The sequence below is a fragment of the Argentina silus genome, assembly GCF_951799395.1.
Source record: "Argentina silus genome assembly, chromosome: 8".
NCBI classification, from domain to species: Eukaryota; Metazoa; Chordata; class Actinopteri; order Argentiniformes; family Argentinidae; genus Argentina; species Argentina silus.
The window spans coordinates 7,217,349-7,236,742 of NC_139662.1; the positions used below are offsets into that span (position 1 = coordinate 7,217,349).

General features: G+C 41.5%; 5 protein-coding genes across 6 annotated transcripts; 2 read left to right on the forward strand and 3 right to left on the reverse strand.

The window, feature by feature from the left end:
• Window positions 1-475: 475 nt before the first annotated feature.
• Window positions 476-5,358, reverse strand: gdi1 (GDP dissociation inhibitor 1). Its single transcript, XM_083675386.1, has 11 exons — window positions 5,112-5,358; window positions 3,913-4,020; window positions 3,641-3,740; window positions 3,228-3,362; window positions 2,817-3,015; window positions 2,403-2,534; window positions 2,200-2,299; window positions 1,810-1,981; window positions 1,331-1,475; window positions 1,036-1,090; window positions 476-816 (listed from the first exon to the last, which is right to left on the reverse strand). Exons 1-11 carry the CDS (start codon window positions 5,154-5,156, stop codon window positions 664-666), a joined length of 1,344 nt encoding a protein of 447 aa, XP_083531512.1. The 5' UTR covers window positions 5,157-5,358; the 3' UTR covers window positions 476-663.
• Window positions 5,359-6,456: 1,098 nt separating this feature from the next.
• On the forward strand, window positions 6,457-11,174 carry atp6ap1b (ATPase H+ transporting accessory protein 1b). The gene is made up of 10 exons (XM_083676082.1): window positions 6,457-6,586; window positions 6,916-7,042; window positions 7,511-7,585; window positions 7,754-7,947; window positions 8,096-8,133; window positions 8,279-8,364; window positions 8,591-8,841; window positions 9,176-9,229; window positions 9,568-9,811; window positions 9,944-11,174. Exons 1-10 carry the CDS (start codon window positions 6,462-6,464, stop codon window positions 10,154-10,156), a joined length of 1,407 nt encoding a protein of 468 aa, XP_083532208.1. The 5' UTR covers window positions 6,457-6,461; the 3' UTR covers window positions 10,157-11,174.
• A 189-nt stretch (window positions 11,175-11,363) lies between these two features.
• LOC310807902 (ciliary microtubule-associated protein 3) lies at window positions 11,364-14,158 on the forward strand. Of its 2 annotated transcripts, XM_083674554.1 has the most exons (6): window positions 11,364-11,412; window positions 11,532-11,671; window positions 11,869-11,967; window positions 13,385-13,518; window positions 13,731-13,848; window positions 14,048-14,158. In XM_083674554.1, the coding sequence occupies exons 1-6, from the start codon at window positions 11,394-11,396 to the stop codon at window positions 14,114-14,116; spliced, it is 579 nt and encodes a 192-aa protein (XP_083530680.1). In that variant the 5' UTR covers window positions 11,364-11,393; the 3' UTR covers window positions 14,117-14,158. The 2 variants fall into 2 exon arrangements, with proteins under 2 accessions (XP_083530680.1, XP_083530679.1); XM_083674553.1 differs by having other exon boundaries at window positions 13,731-14,125.
• Window positions 14,159-14,254: 96 nt separating this feature from the next.
• Window positions 14,255-17,551, reverse strand: taf8 (TAF8 RNA polymerase II, TATA box binding protein (TBP)-associated factor). The gene is made up of 8 exons (XM_083674552.1): window positions 17,374-17,551; window positions 16,986-17,145; window positions 16,723-16,821; window positions 16,551-16,613; window positions 16,240-16,364; window positions 15,775-15,922; window positions 15,396-15,538; window positions 14,255-14,953 (listed from the first exon to the last, which is right to left on the reverse strand). The coding sequence occupies exons 1-8, from the start codon at window positions 17,419-17,421 to the stop codon at window positions 14,813-14,815; spliced, it is 927 nt and encodes a 308-aa protein (XP_083530678.1). The 5' UTR covers window positions 17,422-17,551; the 3' UTR covers window positions 14,255-14,812.
• A 671-nt stretch (window positions 17,552-18,222) lies between these two features.
• g0s2 (G0/G1 switch 2) lies at window positions 18,223-19,239 on the reverse strand. The gene is made up of 2 exons (XM_083675161.1): window positions 19,185-19,239; window positions 18,223-18,949 (listed from the first exon to the last, which is right to left on the reverse strand). The coding sequence occupies exons 1-2, from the start codon at window positions 19,192-19,194 to the stop codon at window positions 18,591-18,593; spliced, it is 369 nt and encodes a 122-aa protein (XP_083531287.1). The 5' UTR covers window positions 19,195-19,239; the 3' UTR covers window positions 18,223-18,590.
• Between the last annotated feature and the right edge of the window lie 155 nt (window positions 19,240-19,394).

The following is a 19,394-nucleotide window of genomic DNA, read 5'->3' on the forward strand; positions in this document are numbered from 1 at the left end:
GAAAGATGCATGCATGTCAATTAGAGGTGACTCATGAAAGCAGAGGCAAACCGTCTTTAGACAAAACTGTCCATCGATCTTCTACAGGTTTTACAGTTTCCCTTTCATCAGCATTCTGAATGTATGCATACTTTTTCTCTCAATGTCATTCACCTTCTACTAACCGTTGATCTGAGGACAGGTCGAAGACATTTTGAAAAGTGAAAGGCTTCGAAATTGCAACAACGATGAATAGGCCTACCTCTAATAGTGATAATAGTTTTAGACATGTTGATCGACCATTTACGATCTATAATGGAATGAGAGACCATATCAACCCTGCTTTTCAGTGATAGAGATAGGGAATGTGAGTCTTGGAACAGCGTGTGTGTGTGTGTGTGTGAGTGTTTATGTGTTTGAGCACAGAGGTTGTTTGGGGAGAGGGAAGGACATAAGAAAAAGGAGAACAAACGAAGGCAGAACCACACACACATCCACTGACTTCTTCCTACACTCCTACACTCTCCCACCTCCTCCCTTATGCCCTTTTCATATCTGCAAATGATTAAGCACTTTACCCCTTTTTACTCTATCCCTGACCTCTACCAGACTATGTTCTGCACTTTTATTTGACCTTCTTTCCTCCTCTCTCTGTCCCGCCCTCTCCCTGTAGCCCCTCCCCCCTCATTGCTCATCCTCCCCAAACACATCATTCTGTTTGCGCTTCATGTTCTCAAAGTCAAAGTCGCTCCCAGTCATGCGCTTGTAGATGTCCTTGATGTCGTTGCAGGTGGTCTCAAAGTGAGTGGTGGCGTCGTAGGCCGACGAGGCGAAGATCTGGGTAAGGCAATAATCACACAGGGGGGTTCTCAGACATGCCTCTCCTACATACAGGTATTCTTGTAGCTTTGTAGTTGCAATATATAGACTAGGGGGTGAGTTTCCCACAAGCTCCGTAGCACTATGATCATCATAAATCCATTTGTTGTTTATGAATGAAAGATGATCTTTAGAGTTACAAAGCATCTGGAGAAACTCACACCTGTCGTGACTCACCTGGCTCTCAGTGCCGTCGTCTGTGGGCTCGTAAAGGTCACTGATGGCCACAAACCTGCAGACAGAGAGGTCAGAGGTCACCTCCTTGTTGCTATTCATTTAACGGTTGCATTTTTTTATTTTTTTTTACAGATAAAAAAAAAGAATTGCACAATTAGAACCAATAAATCACTGCCAATTATTACGGTACAAATAGTAGCAGCCGATATTGTTTTGAGAGTGACAAAACAGTACAAGAGCATGGGAGTGATACGTGAAAGGTGAAGAGAACAGATGTAGTCATAAGAGGACTGACTTCTGGTCGATGGGCTCCAGCAGCTCCAGAGCAGGCTCTATCTCAGCCTCGGGCTCGCTGGTCTCCACCGTGGTGCTGACGATGGCGATGTACTTCCCCTGGGCCGCCACGTTGTGGGCGTAGGAGATCATACACACGTAGATGTCTGGGTGTGTAAGAGAGAACGGCAAAGTGAAACATGGGTGAATTTATGGCTAAAGAGAATATCTACATGAACTCAATTGTGTCAAACACAGATCTTTTTAAGTAAAGCCAAAGGAAATAAAATACTTTAGCGTGTACCTGGTATGGGTCTCTGTGTTTTAGTTAAAGCACATAACCCTGACGCCATATTAGTGAAATCATACTGGTTTAGGGAAGTCAAACTTCACCTGCACAGATATGTCTGATGATATCTCTAGGTACAGTCCTCTTATTTGTAAAGAAGAAACTGATCACAAAGCTATGACAAATTGAAGTCATCTCAAATTGGGACTCACCTGACTTGCGGTTGACTTGGTTCTGAGGGATGATGATCTGGCAGGAGTTGGCGTCGTTGGTGTTCTTGATGGGGTGGCTGAGAATGCAGATCACACGGATCACCTGACCTGCCTTACGCACGCGATCCTGGATGTAGCTGGGGTCACAGATAAGCTGCTTGCATCGAGCCACCTGCCAGAGGAAGGACCAGACAGATCAATGACAGATAATCAGATAGATAGATAAACGAAACAATGTCAATCTGTTTGATTTTGGTCTATTATTTATGATCTGTATCTATTAACATATTTGCCTTAATGCTAAATGTACATACAGTACATACAAGTATTCATGCCTTATCAATAGTGTCAACTTAAGTTTATAGTCAAAGATGCATAGTGTCATTTTACCTCTCCCTCAGACTTGACTCCAACCACATGGCCGTTCTCCATCACTATCTCCTCCACTGGTTTGTTGAGCATGTAGGTTCCTCCATAAATTGCACTCAACCTAATATGGTGTAAGAGAGAAACTATCAATGATGATATCCTCTGTACAGTAATGAAGAGCTCTATCACGCTGAATAAGGTACAGATACTGTACGTGCACAGACCTAGCGAACCCCTGAGGCAGCTCCCCCAGGCCATAAAGGGGGTACAGGTAGGGGCTCTTCCCATATCGTGCCAGGGATTCACTGTACAGCTTGATGCGATTGATTGTCTCCAAACAGGGCACATCAAGGTAGCTAAAATGGGAGAGAGAACAACATGACCAGTAGGAGTGATTGAGTATTTTATGATTGCCTCTTGATTCGGCGGTTAGGACTAAGCAGAAGATCTCGGCTGCATTTCAATCATCTTCATCTCCTTGTGTCCTCCTCTTCTTCATCAGGCATTACAAAAATGTTTATTACTTTAATTATTGTTTTATATGCCTTCATCAGCCTCACAGTTTTAACTTAATTACTGATGAGGAAAGGAGACAAGGAGAGGAAGCCACTTCAGACTATGGAGCCTGCTGCTCTTACTCGTCTGTCCTGTAGAGGGCCAGGGCGTGGCCGGTGAAGTCAATGACATCCTGGCCAAGGTCAAACTTCTTGTAGACATCCCTCATGGTGGTCAGTTTAGGGTCAACGCCCTCAAAGGTCTTGGGGTCGTTCTCATCAAAGTTAGCCACAAACACTAAGAACTTCCGGAACCTTCTCTTTTCAAACATCCCCATCAGATCTGGATAAGACAAAGGACAAAGGCTCAGCCTCATATACAATAGCCTACTGCACATGATGGAATAACATTAAATATCAATGCACTTTTCTATATATCTTAATTGAGATTGATCAAAAAATATATCACTATCAATACAACATCAACACAATCAATTCATCCTGTTGGTACAACTCACAACACCATCTGAGTGTAGTGTTTATAATTGAACTTACTTGAGGCGAGTGCCTCAGTCTCAGTTGACGGCACCTTGTAGATCTTTCCTCCCTTGTACACAAAACTACCTTCCACTACTTTGAAGTCCAGGTATCGTGTCACCTCTGTGTATAACAGCATCTTCACAAGTTGACCTGTATTTATTTTGTTGACAAGAGATAAAAGCTGGTCATCATTGAGTTGCTTAAAATGTTTGCCATATTTAATCAATACCATATGTTTGGGTCAAAGTGGTCAAATGTATTTCTTTGCTGAGGCTTCCTTGTGTACATTCTAATTCATACTTATCCTAATGACATTTTAATGGTCTGCATTTTTTTTCAGGATACGGTGAGTGAAGCCCTTAGTGCGGACTGTTGGTCAATTTCTCTTCTATGCAAACAATGGAAATGTAAACCCAAGCCAAACTGACCATTGGCCATGAGAAACTTGGGGATGAGGTCCACGTTCCAGTCTCTTCCCCGCCCCATAGACTCAGGAGGACTATCTGGGAGGTCAAAACGCTTGTACAGCTGTGGAGGAGAGAATATAGTATGTGAATGAGAGAAAACATAGCCTAAACAAAAACTAGTCTTATAAAATGAAAACAAAAACAGTAAACCAAACCTGGAGCTAAGGGAATTTGTTGACAAATAAAATTATGACACTTTTTTGTCCACATCAGATCTACAGTCCTGGTCTTACCTCCTCCAAGGGGGTGATGGAGGAGCTTTCCCCTCCATAGTATGGGTTTCTGTCCATGTGCAGCACCTTCTTTCCATTCACAGACATGATCCCAGACAGAATGCATTCCTAAGCAACATAATCAAAGGCAAAAACTCAACATTCATTGTGAAAAAATATTTTAAGTATTAGTTTATTTGATTTAACATTAGAGAAAGTAAGGAGTGTTATCTGTGTGAAAAGAGAGAGAAAGAAAGAGAGAGAAATTGATAGAGAGAGAGAGAGAGAGAGAGAGAGAGAGAGAGGGAGAGAGAGAGAGAGAGAGAGAGAGAGAGAGAGAGAGAGAGAGAGAAACAGGAGGGGGTGCAGGGAAGAGGGGATCCAGGAGGGAGGGACAGGACACGGTGTGCGCACGCGCGAGCCGATACGTCTCAGACATCTATAATAAATTATTATTATTATTATTAACGACTATAATAATAACAATAATTATTATTAATATGAATATGAATATTATTATTATTATTATTATTATAGCATAATAATGATAATAATAGCATAATAATAAAGTATATTTGTGTCACCCAAAATTAAAGTTCATCAAAAGTGAGAGCGTAGACTAAAACGAGGCCTTTAATACCATATCGTTTGACAACATTAACAGTAACAGACAGTGCTGCACACATGACAAATGATTTTTTTCAAGTGAACGGCAACATTTTGAGAGCTGTGAGTGCCTGACAAAATGTGAAGTACACGTTTCCTGATCTTTGTCTCGAAAACAATAGCGTGGTAACGGCTCGACGAAACATTATAGATTAGTACCGGAGAGAATCACCTATTCATTTAAAACCGTTCCCAGGCCTGCGCAAATGTTTGGAATGGAGGCCTATTCAGCGAACACTACCATCATACAGGGGTTACGCCTATAGGATGCTGCACAACGACTGTAAATGGACAATCCATTGACAGCACGAATACAAGTAAATGTACAATAAATAGTTTGGTGCACTCTAGGATATGTGAGGAATAAAAGGGCCATACATTTATTATGACATTTTTCTAAAGTCAGCCATGGGATGCAAAGAGAGAGGCTATCGATGGTATTGGGATTGGATGTTTGCGAAAATGAACATAGCCTTACCAATGTCATTCATTTGAAAGTAACTCTTCCATACAAAGCAAAACTCTGAGAGAGCAGATGTAGCCCGATTACTTACTGTGAGTCCGGTGCCCAACACGATCACATCATATTCCTCATCCATGTTGTATCACCGCCTCTCCTGTCTCGCCCTCTTTTGCCTTGTGAAATATAGGGATTGGTAGGAAAGAAAACCGGTGAGTGAGCGAACGCAAATAAACTCCCTTTCTTTGAACAAGTGTATGTTCCTTAGATGCCCTTTAGAGTTTTTATTTATTTAAAAAGAATCAGTAAAAATTGATAAGTGGAATATGGTCCACACTGTCACCGGCGAGGACGACCAAAGATGGCCCTAATCGTGGAACACACTGAAACAGTATTGATACATTCGCGTCGGAAAATAGTGCACATCCCCTCCTTTGCACGCACAGCACCCTCAGTCACAAGGGAATGAAACAGTGACAAATTGTGTATTCCTACATCCACCACATGCCGAGTTTAACATTGATTAAGCTTATTCGTCAGTATGATTTTGCAATACGTTTTTACACATTTATGAAGCTAAGCCTATTGTCTAATGTTCATTTCTACTTTCTTCTTTCCCCCATCCTTTATTGAGGTAGGTGCAGCAATTGCAGATGCAGTGGTATTCATCCGCCAACGTTGCTAGATGAGAAAGCTGAATGTGAAACTTATCGTGTATCCTCTCGTGTATGTAACATCAGCTGATTTGTTCTCATCTTGCATATGTTGGTGCATTCATGGGAACGCAGGCCTATTAACTTTATTGCATGGTTTTAGACTATTTTAGTAGCCTTGGTCTATAGCACAGACGTTGCACGCTTTCACATGCTTGTGTATTTCACGATATCAGGCTTGATCATAAACTGTAATGGAGGTAGCCTAATATCTTGGACGATCTAGGTTATTCTGTGACCGCAACGAAAAAGGGTGGAATAGCCCTAGCTTGCCCATGATCAGGACCATGGACAACTGCCAGGTTTAGCATTTAATTTGACTCGCCGTAAAGGGGATCAGGTTCTAGTTTCAGGACCAAGGAGAGCACCACAGGTTGATAGCCTATTAGCCCCATGGATTACTTTAAAATGACCATATACTATTAACTATTCTTTAAGTATTATAATGGATGCTTCTCTAGATAATTGACAATAAGTTAACGGGGCTCAGCTGGTTGTTTCAGTTTCGTCGTAAGGTTTGATTAACACTGCTTAAATAATTGTTTCCTGTTTGATAGGTGGATTTTGGGCCAACAGTTTGCAAAAGGGGCCGATTTGGCTTTGCCTTGGATAAAATGATGTTCTTCAGGGCAGGGCAGACGTGGAAGAAAAGGAGGAAGTGTTTACCATTTGACGCACATGACAGTCAGCTGGTTTGCCCCACGTGACTTGGGCTTTGCGGAAAAGCGAAAATGGCAGGATCCGAACCATCTGGTGAAATGCGTTCAAGAATGGCTTTTATTGCTCTTTTATTCACAATATTCTCAACTGGCAGCTGCAGCAGTCAAGTACCACTTGTATTGTGGTCAAGTAACGGGTACGAATTGTTGTTTATGGTTTGAAGTTTTCTTCAACTAAACTGGTATGACTTGTACTGTAGTTTAGCGAGTTAGCAAATGCTAAATATGTCAAGTCTCCACCTTATCTAATCTGATGATTTGCTACGTATGCTACAATTACAACTACAAGTATTTGATGATTTTGCGACCCATGTCATTTATTTGGCTATTAGCTTGCTGGACCACTGCTCAAATTGAAATAGTTTGTGTTCTAATTTAGGCATAAGAAACTAGTATGGATTTAAATCGACTACGTGCTACTACCTACTAATGAACTGAGAAATAATTGTGTTCTTAAACGTTTTAGGTATACTTTGCCACCACTGGCGTCACTATCAGCTGGTCATGTAATGTCCAGTGACCAGTTGGTCTCCTACCTAAACTCTGCCCTGGGTTCTGGCCCACACAATGTACTGCTGTTCCTACAGGAAAAGGTAAGACCTGAGATGATCATATTGTTGATATTTATAAACACTGCTTCATATTTTGTACTAAACAGCTGTTTCAACCAATTGAAAGACACATTGAAGTTTGGCTACTTATTGTGAAGAATATAATGTCAGTAATGACATGTCAATGTTGAAAATGTTGTCCAGCTGTAGTACAGGCAGCCATAGCCAGTCACTCGTGATGCTCTGGTATTCTCACTTTGGTGTGACAATGAGCATCTGCCTGACTTCCCCTTTTACAACTTCCCATATTACATTGGCAGGCACATTGCTGCACACTGGCAGCTTGAATATGTGCTGTAGCAATGAGTGATTCATTGCTGAGTAAAAGAGGGTCTTTAGTTTTATTGTGTTGCATTGTTTCAAATGAATGTTGTCAACTTTTTTCACTCAAAAAAAAGAATGAGTCTAGTTGAAAGGGTGTTGATATTTTGATGTGCTTTTTCTACCTAGTTGAGCAAGGATGACTTCACAATGTATGGCGGGGTGTTTGGAAACAAGCAAGATAGTGCCTTCCCCAACCTGGAGGTAAGGTACCTCCAATCTAATATTTCAAAGGGATGGTTCTTACATTTGTTTTTTGATACTTAAATGTTTTGTAAGTGTACAAATAATCAACCATCCCTCAAAGATGAGCCAGACATGATAATGGGATCAAGTTGAGAACTAATTTAGACTTCTTCTTCTCTCTCTTAGGCTGCATTGCATTCCTCCTCCTCACAGTTAGTTGTGCCTGCGTTGTCATGGCCTGGCTCTATTGCAGTCCCAGCTCTGTTGCAGGAGAAGCTTGGTGTATTGCCACTCCATGTAGACCCAGCCACACTGGCCAGTGTCCACCTCAATCCATCTGACAACAACCTGCTGGTTTTCAACCTGCCCTATCCTACTGGGTAATGCACCATTGTTTTTAAAATATTGTATTTTGCTATTTGTGGCTGGATATTGTTGGGATGTTTTTATTGCCATCGTTTACAATTGTAACTTGATGTGTGGTGGAATTAATTACATTATTTTCATTATTTTTTCATTTGGTTTTAGGTCTCACATGTCCTGTAAGGATGTCCTAAGTAACAATGGTACGTTCATGATATTGATATTGTTGTTGTTAAAATTCAGTCATAATTGTAGGTAGGTTTTGTCTTATTTTTGTTTTTGTTTTATGTCAATAACCATTTATTTCAGTTGCACAACAGTGTGGTAAGTGTTTTTCTTTCTCCTCAGATGAGGTCATTGGTGAAGTTCTTAGCGTCATGAAAGCCCAGGATGTGCCCTACATTGCAATCTACACAGGACTGAGGCCATCACGGGTAAAATAGTTGTACAAAAAACAAGCAGCCAGCCAAACATGTTTCTGATCACCATGTATCTTTGCTCTTATTTTCACTTTGGGTGTCTAGAAAAGCGCTATGTAAATCCAATCAATTAATATAAGTCCAATCAATACATTTTCAGCTTTGTAGTTTTCTGTCTGTTCATCAGACTTGGAATAAACTTTTGTGTATTTTCTGTACTTCTCTCTCTCATGTTCCCCAGGTGATTGAGGAGATGTCCATGGTTGGCCAGTCTATGGGCCGTTCCTTGCTGCAGGAATCTTTGGAGACTGAAACCGTCAAACCTCCTTTGATGTTCAATAATTCCGAAGGCAATCCTTGCATCATGCTTTGGGCCCAGACTCTCAACATCAGCTTTTCCATGTTACCGTGGTTTGACCTTGGCCCACTGACCTTCAACAGTTCTGCGATAGTGTCTACAGATGAGTCCACCTGCACTGCCAATAGCTCACGGTAAAGTGTAAAACATAGCTGCGGAGCTAGGATAGTCTGCCGCCCATTGGGACATATACCCGCACCTTGATAAGCCAATTAGACAGGGCCGATAAATATGTCACAATGAGCTGTGCGGACTATGCGGACGCCTGCTCTGCATTGAGCTTTAAAATGCTACTTTCTTCTCATCTATGTACTTTAGCATGTTTATACCTGGGATTAGTACCATGTCAAAGTATTGCATGTCCAAGTGTGTTTTGACAACTTGTTCACTCCTGACATTGGTATTACTATTACACAGCAATTTTGAATGATTTGGATTGGATTGTAACTGCCCTCTTGTGTTTTTTAGGCTTGTCCTGAATTATGGGTCTTCGGTTCCAGGTTACTCAACCCTCGTTCTCACGTAAGTGTTATGAAAATATACAAATGTAGTTTTTGTCATGGTGATACGCCAACAAAGACAGTCAGTGAAAACACATTTTCTGCCCACTATTAAGACTACTTCATATTTTAACAGTTTTTATCTTTTTGTGAAGCCCATTGAATTGCATTCATGTACGAAATATGCTATATAAATAAAGTTTGATTGATTGATTAAACTATAGCTTAACATTTACACATGAAAGATTAATTCCCTCTGTGAATTGTGTCTTATATTTCTTAGATTTGGCTTGTTACAGTATATTCTAGATTTGACTTGTCATAGACATAGCTCTCACAACAAAGTATTTTAATCTCCAGCTTTGCCATGAGTCAGCGGTTCTACCCTGTGTCTGGAAGACATTGGTTCACCCTGGACACTGTCGAGCTACAATTCAATAACGAAACGGCCATCTTCAATGGCAGTCGTGGCATCTATGCTCCTACAAACTACTCCTTCCACTGCCAGTCTGTCAATAGCTTCCGTTATCCACTGTTGGTGAACCGCGCTCCTACCACGACTACCAATATTTCCCTATGGAGACTCAACTTCATTGACTTCCAGGTACTGTACAAATGCCCCTGTCCATCTTCCCTGCAACTTGACAGCTATCCGTAGAGCATAAGAGTGCTCTAGTGAGGAGAAATGCTCTGTAATGTCTCTAAATTATTGCCATAATGTTTTTTTCTCTTATAGATCCAAGGCTTTGGTATAGTGAACGGGACAAACTTCTCGTACGCCAATGACTGTGCAGGCTTCTTCACCCCTGGGATCTGGATGGGCCTGATAACTTCACTGATAATGCTGCTGATCCTCACCTATGGACTGCATATGATCATGCAGGTACGCACCATGGACCGCTTTGATGACCCTAAAGGCCCCTCCATCTCTGTGCCCCAGTCGGAGTAACACACATACACACCAACCAACCAACCATCACAGTGCCTACCTTCTCAGTGCCTACCATGAGTAATGGAGCTAAGACACACCCTCCTCCCCCTCCTCTAACTTATGTGCTCTCCACGATGATAATAAGTTTTTTTCCGAAAATGTAATTATGTCAGTTGATTTTTAGTCCTTTGTCCCTTTCCCGCTTGGCAGTGCTTGGAAGCTATATCTATCTTTTCTCTATTTGTGACCCTTCTGCTTTGAAAAGGTACATTCCATTTCATCTTTTGTCTGCGTGTGAAAAAACAATGTTATATACAGTCATACTTTTTTATGTAGATCTCCTTTCAGACCACACATTTGCCGACGCATGTGCCTTTAAATGATGTGTATGTCAATGCGTGCCTATCAAAGGGGCAGTCAGTCCAAATGTACATGACAGGGAGAAACCCTTTGTGCCAATATGACTTGCAGCATGTTTCAGGACTGATTTTGTGGTCTATTGTTTGTAAGTTCCTCAGCTGTGTAATGTAAAGACTACTAATAATTAAATAATTACCTGTATATAAAGTAGAGTTTATGTTTGCAGACATGCTTATGACAATGTCCTGAATATTGCCTTTTAAAACGTCTTGTGGGAAAATGGAATTGAAATGTTGTTTTGTTTCACTTGTTCTAGACAAACATTTCTGTCTTCAGTGCAATTATGTTGAAATGTAAATTATATGAATTGTCACATTTGAAGTGAAATGGATCACATTAATTCTGTACTTATTTTTAGACAATGATATTGCCAATGCTATGCAAAACTGCTTGAAGTGTGTGTAATTAATGATGAGAAGGTTTGGCCTACTGTACCACTGTGCCTGCCCTGAAAATGTCCTTTTGCTTTAGTTTTATTTATCAGGTATTTTGCCATGTTTTTCCCACAAGATTGTCTACTCCAAAGACTCATTATTACAAATGAACTGGCTGCAATAGTGAACCTTGTTGTACAATTGCCAATGACATTGAATAAATGGAACAAGTGAGAAATGTCGACCTGTTCATGACATTATAATTAAAGTAGGTTTCTAATGTATTACATCAAGTACAATTTACTGAAGTTCACTTTCATGTAAAGTCTGAAGCAACCAGATGGAGATGGACTTACACTGACTTAAGCAAAACATAATGGCACCCTGAAGTTTCCTCCCAAATATTGGCATACTTTTAACGCACTAACGTCGTTGCCATCGTTACTGAAAACAAGGAAATCATGGCGGTGCGGGATGCAGGTAAACGTCAGCGGTCCTGGTTCGTTCAGGATTTACAGTGCGTTGCGAATAATTTCTTTCTATTTGCCTGTAAGTAACAATTTGCTAAAATGTGACATTTTTTCGTTGGTATTTTCTAGCTCCTCTGCGGAGTGTGGCTTTTGGCAGTTGCCAGGAGCGGAAACTATTTCCGACCCACTGTGCTCCTAACCGCCTGGGCAATGAGCTGACACTTCAGGGATCCCCTCACCGCGGCCCCGGCTGCTATGACAATCATGTAGTGAGTTTTCTGTTGTTGTTGTTTTAATCTTATCCTTCAAAACCCCTCCTTCTGTCCATACACACTTCATAAACCTCTGTAACTATTCAACTCCAGCAATCCTTATGAGCTGTCATACTACACCCACAGTGACCTGTTATGCAATATGCTATAACGCACTAGCAATAATCTACTATGTTGCTAATTTTCCCCATCAGGTCGGTACTATTTTTAATGATATTCTAAAGAAACCCGAGAGTAAGAAGGGATACACTCTTGCCGCAAGGACCGCTGTACGCTTTTTACCCTTTGCTCAGGTACAGTACAATGTTCCAATAATTGTTTTTATTGTTTTTATTTATTTAACCAGGCAAGTCATTAAGAACAACTTCTTATTTATAATGGGGGGCCTGGCAAGAGGCAGAAAAACCTCTTGAGGGAAAAGGGGGTAAGAGCTGAAAATAGAACATGTTAAAGTTAAACGTACATACACAACAATGACAAATAATAGGCAATTTAGCAAACAAACAGCAGCAGGCAATACAACACAGAATCCAGTAGCGACACAAGCTGCAAGCAAGCAACAGGCAGGAAAAAACAGCAGTAAAGGAATAGCAAGGCAACAACATAGATCCACGCAAACAGATCCAGACAAACATGTATAGACAGCAGTAGGTAACAGACAGACAGTTATTTATACAGGCTACATCACATGGACTGGACAGACTCATGAAAAGAGGGTTTGTTAGGTAGATATTAGGATGGGAATCAATTACCTGTGTCGGTGGCAATGTCCATAATAGAGTCCTTGAAAGCTGATTTGGGGATACATTTGTCCAATTTCAGTGTTTTTTTGCAGTTCATTCCAGTCACTTGCTGCAGCAAACTGGAATGACAACAGACCAAGTGTGGTTTTTGTTTTTAGGAACTTTTAATAGGATATGGTTCACAGAACGAGTGTTGAAAGTAGCAGGTGTTGTTTGCAACAGACAACAGGTAAGGAGGGGACAGACCAAGGAGGGTTTTGTAAATGAGCATGAACCACCAATGGATGTCTTGACAGGTGTGTAAGGATGGCCAGTTGACAGAAGAGTATAGAGTGCAGTGGTGTGTTTTGAAAGGGGCATTGTGGCAAACCTGATAGCAGAGTGGTAAATAACATCAACTTTCTGGAGCGCACCCTTGCATGCCAACCTATATGTGACATCACCATAGTCAAACATGGGTAGGTTGGTCATTTGAACTAGTGTTAGTTTGGCAGAGGGAGTGAAGGAGGAACAATTTCTGTACAAGAAGCCAAGTCTGGACTTGACCATCGACTGGTACCTACTGATATGTTGTGAGAAGGACAGAGTCCTTCAGTGACCATATCCAAGGTAGCCCCGTTGCTGGTGGTGATAACCCAGGCCGGAGGGGACACGGAACCCTTTTTACCAAACCACATGACTTTCGTCTTGTTGGTGTTTAGCAAGAGGTTCAGAGTGGAGAAAGCCTGTTGGACCCTGAGCAAGCTATCCTGCAGTGATGTTAGTACCACATCTAGTACCGCATCATAACAATGTTATTGTTATTAACATTAAGACTTAACTGTACAAAAAGCCAATGGACATATCAATGATCAATCTATTTATACTGTACAAATTGATCACTTTATTTATTCATAAGCACACATTGTGACCCCTGCTAAGTGTTCAGTCTCTTACACTCTCTGTTAAATGTTTTTCCACCACCAAGACAATCACTCCTTCACCACAGAAGTATCAACAGGACCAAACGTGGTCCAAGGTCTACCCCCCTGGAAGAGTGCCCTTCAGCTCAACCACACTTCGGTTCAGGACCAAGCCTGTTACAGCTGACTCAAACCCAGGGTGACTATGGAGGCACTTCACTTTCTCCAAATTGTCAATGATAGGGAAGCATTCATTATGAAAGTTCAATTTATTTTATTCACATAGCGGAGACCTCTGAATTGCATGATAAATACATCAATAAAAAGGTTGAAAGAATAACAAACAAATGCAACAAAACAGACAGTAAAATAGGATAAAAGGATTGACTGACAGCAGTTTGTGTGATGTAGCCCAGGGGCATATGCTCATGATACTACTCGGAGTCGGAAAGTGTCCTGGCCGATGAACTTTGGTTCCCCAGACTGGACAAAATTGCCCATGCTAGAGAGGAGAGCACTGAGGACGGAGGTATGTTTATTTATCAGTAATGCACAACTATGGTCTTCTTTCCTGTTTTATTCACTGTCATCATCTCTCATTGCAAGATGTAGGCTACTTATCCCTGTCACCTATGAAAAACCTCTAGGCCCTTGTCATAGCCTATATCTCATAACTGTTCTAGGCATCACATCTAATGCTGTTCTATTTTTGTCTCTCTGATGTGTAGCTCTTTTGTGACAAGGAGTTCCAGAAGCAGAGGAACAGGGTGGCGTATCTCAGTTTGTTCTACTCCTGATTCTGCTGGAGGTGAATCTCTTACAATAAAAAATAAATCATTCCTATGACTGTCTTCATAGTTTCTTACTAGTATTCACTAGTTTGTCATCTCTCATCATCTCAAGTATTGTATTCAGAGAAATGAAATGTCTTCACATTCAAAACAAAACAAAAATATTTATTTCCTGTTCAGTATTTACAAATGACTGAAATTATAATTCAGACATGGGCATTAAGAAACATCACATTTTGACAATCTATTTTACAACAAAAACATCTTATACATTTTGAAAAGGATGAGTTGAATGCTTCAGTTGCTTATAAATTTGACAGTTGATTTAAAGGAAGCCATCGTCTACAATTCTAATAGAAGCAAGAGCGTTAGTTCCACAGACAGTTCATGGATGAAAGACAGCCACAGGGCAAGTATAAACCCAGTACCTCAATACCACTACAGAGCCAAACCAAGCAGATCTGTACTGGTCTGGTTAAGCATCTACAAAAGTTACTGTAACAGTGCTGGAAAGGACAATGTGAAAAGAAAACTTAAGAGCAAGTGCAGTACAGTTCAGGCTGGCCCTGTAGTGTGTTAAGCCCCAGGTCTCCACATCATGGGGTCCAATTTTCACAGAGGCACAAAGTGGTCGACTGGCTCTTTCAATTCACCATTTGTCGTGGCTGATAAGTCCAAATTAGTATCCAAGTGTAGTAACTCTCACTTCTTTCTCCTTACTTTGGGTTTCTTGACCGGCCTCAAGTATGGGTTGTCAATCATGTTCTCCTCACTAGCCTTCACAGATGGAACCACACCTCCAGGGGGCAGCACTGAATTCTCTTTATCAGCTCCTGGATCATCCTGAATTTAGAGAGAGGCATACATTAGGGAAACACAATAGGGATGGTGGTTTTGAAACATCACTTAGCAGAAGCAAACAACATCACATAAACATCTAATGATATTCTTTGAAACATAGGAAAGACAAAAGTTAAATTCTAGGCTGAGAGAAGGCAAGTCTAACAAGGGTCTTATTGTGCGAGGGCCCAGGAGTCACATACTAGATGATGTGTTTCTACCATCCAGTATAGATTTGGTCTTGACAATGAATGCTTTATTACATGACTCCCTGTTTAAAAGTGCCCAGATAGTCGATTTGCCGTCTCATTCTCTACAACCATATATCACTGTTGTGCTGATTGGTGTTAAATATCCCTAGTGGCTCAGATAGATATCCCATTCATATGTATGGTCTCAAGACTGTCCCAGATATTACCATTGCTAGCTTTTTGCCATGACTTACATTGATGATGTTGCCCGGAGTGTTTTCACTGTCTGTCTGGTCGTCCTGTTCCGAGGAGTCTGTCTCCTCCAGGGTCTGCAGCTCCAGCTCTGAGGGCAGGAGGGCGCTCAGGTATGGGATGGAGCACGGCCGCGCCGCGATCACTGACAACACATTCACAAAGGCATCAGATTCCATTTTCATGAACATGTGCATGCATGCACACACACTCTCTCTCTCTCTCTCTCTTTGTCTAAGCAGGGTCAGGTATAAGATCAATTGGAAATTAAAAATGCTTTGGTATATTAGTCATACTACGTGTGTCGAAATTGAAAAAAATAAATAAATAGAGCAGCAATATGAATGAGAATCTCTCTTGCTAACAACAACGAGCACTCACGCGGGAAGGCAGTGACGTCATCTTTGAAGAGACTCTGTGTCTCTCCGGTCTTGGCCATGAAGCGCGTGAGCGCTCGCTCCACATCTCTCCTCTGAGAGGCCGCCTTCTCTCGCACCACCTGGTAGTCAGACACTGGCTCCCGAAACGTCTGTGCAGAGAAAGAGAGAGAGAGAGAGAGAGAGAGAGAGAGAGAGAGGACACACTAAGCATGCATGTTCATCTGGGAAATCTTTTAACTAGACTACCTAAAGGTGTGGTCCTCTGTGACTCAGTTGGTAGAGCATGGCGCTAACAACGCTTAGATTGTGGGTTTGATTCCCGCTGGGACCATATATACTGAAAAATGTCACTCACTGCAATGTAAGTCGCTTTGGATAAAAGCGTCAGCTAAAATGGCATATACATATATAAGCCAAAAGCCTAGGTGTTTCACTGGATGAAATCAGGAAGTGTTGATTGACTCACCGGGGTTTTGATGTACGTATGAGGGTCGGGGAACTCAGGGAAGTGGCTTGGGATGTGAGAGGGATGTGTACGCTTCTGTCCTGCGATCAAGGCCTTGGGGATCACAGGAGGATTCGTCACTGGAGCTGAAATATACAAACAGAGTGATCAGTGATAGTGACCTACATGCTCAATTAGCCTACACACTGAGAAACCATCCAAATCTTTGTCAACAGTGATCATTGCCTACATTGCCGATTCCTATGACGATATTATATTATAAATTAATAACTGCTAAAAATAAATACTTTTCTTAAGTAAGCCATACTCACGGGCAGTTATAACCATCCTCTGTGATCTCTTGGCATACACTGGCAGAGTGTCCACATTGAAACCTGTGGTGGTAAGACAGACCAGTTAATAATAAGTGCAATCAGAGGTTCAAAGCTGCTCCAGTCTGAACACACAAACACTCTGAACACACGGACTTCACACATCACTCACCCATTTCAATGAGAGTTACAACAGCATCAGAGAGGGTCGGGATGCTTCTGGCTGTGTGTTCACAGTAAGCTTTGGCACAGCGTCCTACTTCTGATATATCTGAAAGAGTACAGACAAGGATGCCCAGGAATGCAAGATAACGTGTAATGCAATAGCCTTGCTGTTTGCTACTCATTCAAGCTAACCACGGGTTATTCGTTTGCTCACAAACACATGCATCCACGGCATGTTCAATGACTTATCATAACACAATTGTTACATACAACTCTGGATCATCTCAGTTAGTGATTCCACGGCGGCCTTCTCTGCGCTCTCAAACCCACACTCGGTCAGCAGGGAGCTCACCACGACCTGAAGGGTGCGACGACGGGCAAGGTGGTAGTTCTCTGCAGGGCTGGAGGTGGTCTTACCGCTCCCCGAACGCTGTAAACAAACAGATAGAGCCCAGGTGATGTGACTGGGATGACCAGGAAGACAGGCAGTTGAAGGTAGCAGACTGTCAGATGGCTACTGAGTTACAAGCCAGCTATAAACATCTAGATAGCCTACGAGGACTAGCTCGAATAAATCATAGACGCATCAAAGCTAACATTAGATTAGCGTCAAGCTAGCTAGCAATCGCTAGCTAGATTAAAAAGTATAGTTGTTTACCCCTGCAGCGCTGAGCGACCCTCCCGCCACCACCGCAGGATCTGCCATCAGGACAGTAGGTTGTTTCTCTGCGCTCAAATACAGCTACTTCACAAATGTACACCCAATTCCCTATCGAATACAATGAATACTTTTGTTGGGCTGCTGTTAGCATGCTACATAGCACAAAAACATGCAACACGTTATTTCCGATTTGTCAACCGGATGTTTTTCTTCTTCATCTTCTTCACACGTGTTTTCTAGTGTGGTTCCTAGCTTCTTGTTTGCTATCGCCACCTACTGCACACAATGTGTATACCACACTGACTGTTGAGACTGAATTCAGATGAGTTTTTATGGTGTATGTTTTTGTGACTGCTTGTGAATGTGAATTATAGTGTTTACTGACCACTGAGTGGTCAGTTTTGTTTTTATGATAATGTAATTTCTGAACCCAAAAAGTCAGATTTAGTGAATTGATCTGTATCATGACATTGATGAATGGACATATCAAACATCTGCCTCATGCATCCTTATATTATTTAAAACTGGGCCTTTTCTATGTTTGATGACAAGTTGTATAAATGTTTAACATGTTCATGGAAAAAAACATGACAGAGGGAGGGTATGCCTCTCCATGTCATGCCCACTGAGAGGTCCAGAGTAAAAAAATAAGAATAAAAGAATAAAAGTATTCTTTAACAGGTGTATTGTATTGGCATTACTAATATTGCAAGTGTGAAAGGTGTAGGCTTTATTCATTTTTTTAAATCTACTTCTGTGTGTAATAAACACCTGATCCAGTTCTTCAACAACATCCGTTGTTAGAGATGAAGCACATGACCCACAAGACCAACATGACCCATAAAACACCATAAAAATAGGTTTATTAGGCTCCAAAAGAAACCTTTTTTTTTCTTTAATTTGTCACAGAGCATCTGCTGCCCAGCAGCCAGTCATCACTGTAGCCTGCAGTTGTGTCAGTCCATTCACTCCTCCTCATCCACTCCTCCTCATCCCTTCATCATCATCCTTTCTTCCTCTCTCCCAATCAGTCAAGGACCCCTATACATTTGACCAAATCTATCATTATCAAATCAGCCTGATAAGTCCAATTTCCTCCTTGTGTGGGTGATTTGTTTCTCCTTTTTTTTCTTTCACATCTTTTTGAATTTTAAGTGTTGTTTTCATGAGAAAAGTGTGTATAGAATTAATCAACATGGAGGGTGAGTGCATCTTCAAGAGGCATGTGACCGATTGGCCATGCTCCTCTGACCAACTGCCTGCACTTGCTTAGCTTTGGCCTGAATCTCTGTTTGCACAACTTCCTCCACAACAACAACATCTGGCTTCTCATTGGTCTTCTCTGGCTCCAGCATCTGCTTCTTCTTCTCTGTGATTAGCTCGGTTACTATTGCCTCAAAGGGCTCCTGGTCAGAAAATGGCAGGCAGACGGTTTCCACCAGCACACCAACCGCTCCGAAGACTGCCAGGGTGGTGCCCAGCAAATACATCTTCACCATGCCCCGACTGGGCTTCTGGTTGAACATCTCCTTGGCGAATGGAATGATCTCAGACATAGTCTCCATTGTAGAGTCTGTGGAGGGGGAACCAAAAGCACTAATTATTGGCTATAATTATTGCAAACTGTGGTTAACATTGCATTTGAAATTAATTATCAACAATATGACTTATTATATTGCAATTGCATAAGATATAGGCTAACACTGAGAATATTGAAGCGTTAGATGACTATATATGTTACCAAATCGAAACACTTTGTGGTGTATACACAAGAAAAGTGTTGAAAGTAGTAGTAGGTCAGTACTTACATGAATACATAGGGACCGGGAATGCTGACCGTTCCTTAGTGTTCGGCTCAATCAAGCATCCACAAGCAAAGAGACAGTGAGAGGTTCTGGATTTTAAACACAATGGGTTCCATGTCAACACCCACAAAGTTGCAGATAATTAATATTCATGAAGTTGTTTGTTTGTACCAAGTTCAGTGGTGGAGGAAGTTTTGAGGCAGTGAGCCTTCT

Coding starts and splice junctions, on each gene's coding strand:
- gdi1 (XM_083675386.1), bottom strand. CDS start 5,156: ATGGATGAGGAATATGATGTGATCGTGTTGGGCACCGGACTCACA. Junction 3,741..3,912: donor CCATCACCCCCTTGGAGGAG/GTAAGACCAGGA, acceptor TCTCCTCCACAG/CTGTACAAGCGTTTTGACCT. Junction 3,016..3,227: donor GACTGAGGCACTCGCCTCAA/GTAAGTTCAATT, acceptor TGTCTTATCCAG/ATCTGATGGGGATGTTTGAA.
- atp6ap1b (XM_083676082.1), top strand. CDS start 6,462: ATGGCAGGATCCGAACCATCTGGTGAAATGCGTTCAAGAATGGCTTTT. Junction 7,586..7,753: donor GTGCCTTCCCCAACCTGGAG/GTAAGGTACCTC, acceptor TCTCTCTCTTAG/GCTGCATTGCATTCCTCCTC. Junction 9,812..9,943: donor TCAACTTCATTGACTTCCAG/GTACTGTACAAA, acceptor TTTCTCTTATAG/ATCCAAGGCTTTGGTATAGT.
- LOC310807902 (XM_083674553.1), top strand. Junction 11,672..11,868: donor GCTGCTATGACAATCATGTA/GTGAGTTTTCTG, acceptor TTTCCCCATCAG/GTCGGTACTATTTTTAATGA. Junction 13,519..13,730: donor ACAGCTGACTCAAACCCAGG/GTGACTATGGAG, acceptor TGTGTGATGTAG/CCCAGGGGCATATGCTCATG.
- taf8 (XM_083674552.1), bottom strand. CDS start 17,421: ATGGCAGATCCTGCGGTGGTGGCGGGAGGGTCGCTCAGCGCTGCAGGG. Junction 16,822..16,985: donor AACTGAGATGATCCAGAGTT/GTATGTAACAAT, acceptor GTACTCTTTCAG/ATATATCAGAAGTAGGACGC. Junction 15,923..16,239: donor ATACGTACATCAAAACCCCG/GTGAGTCAATCA, acceptor TTCTCTGCACAG/ACGTTTCGGGAGCCAGTGTC.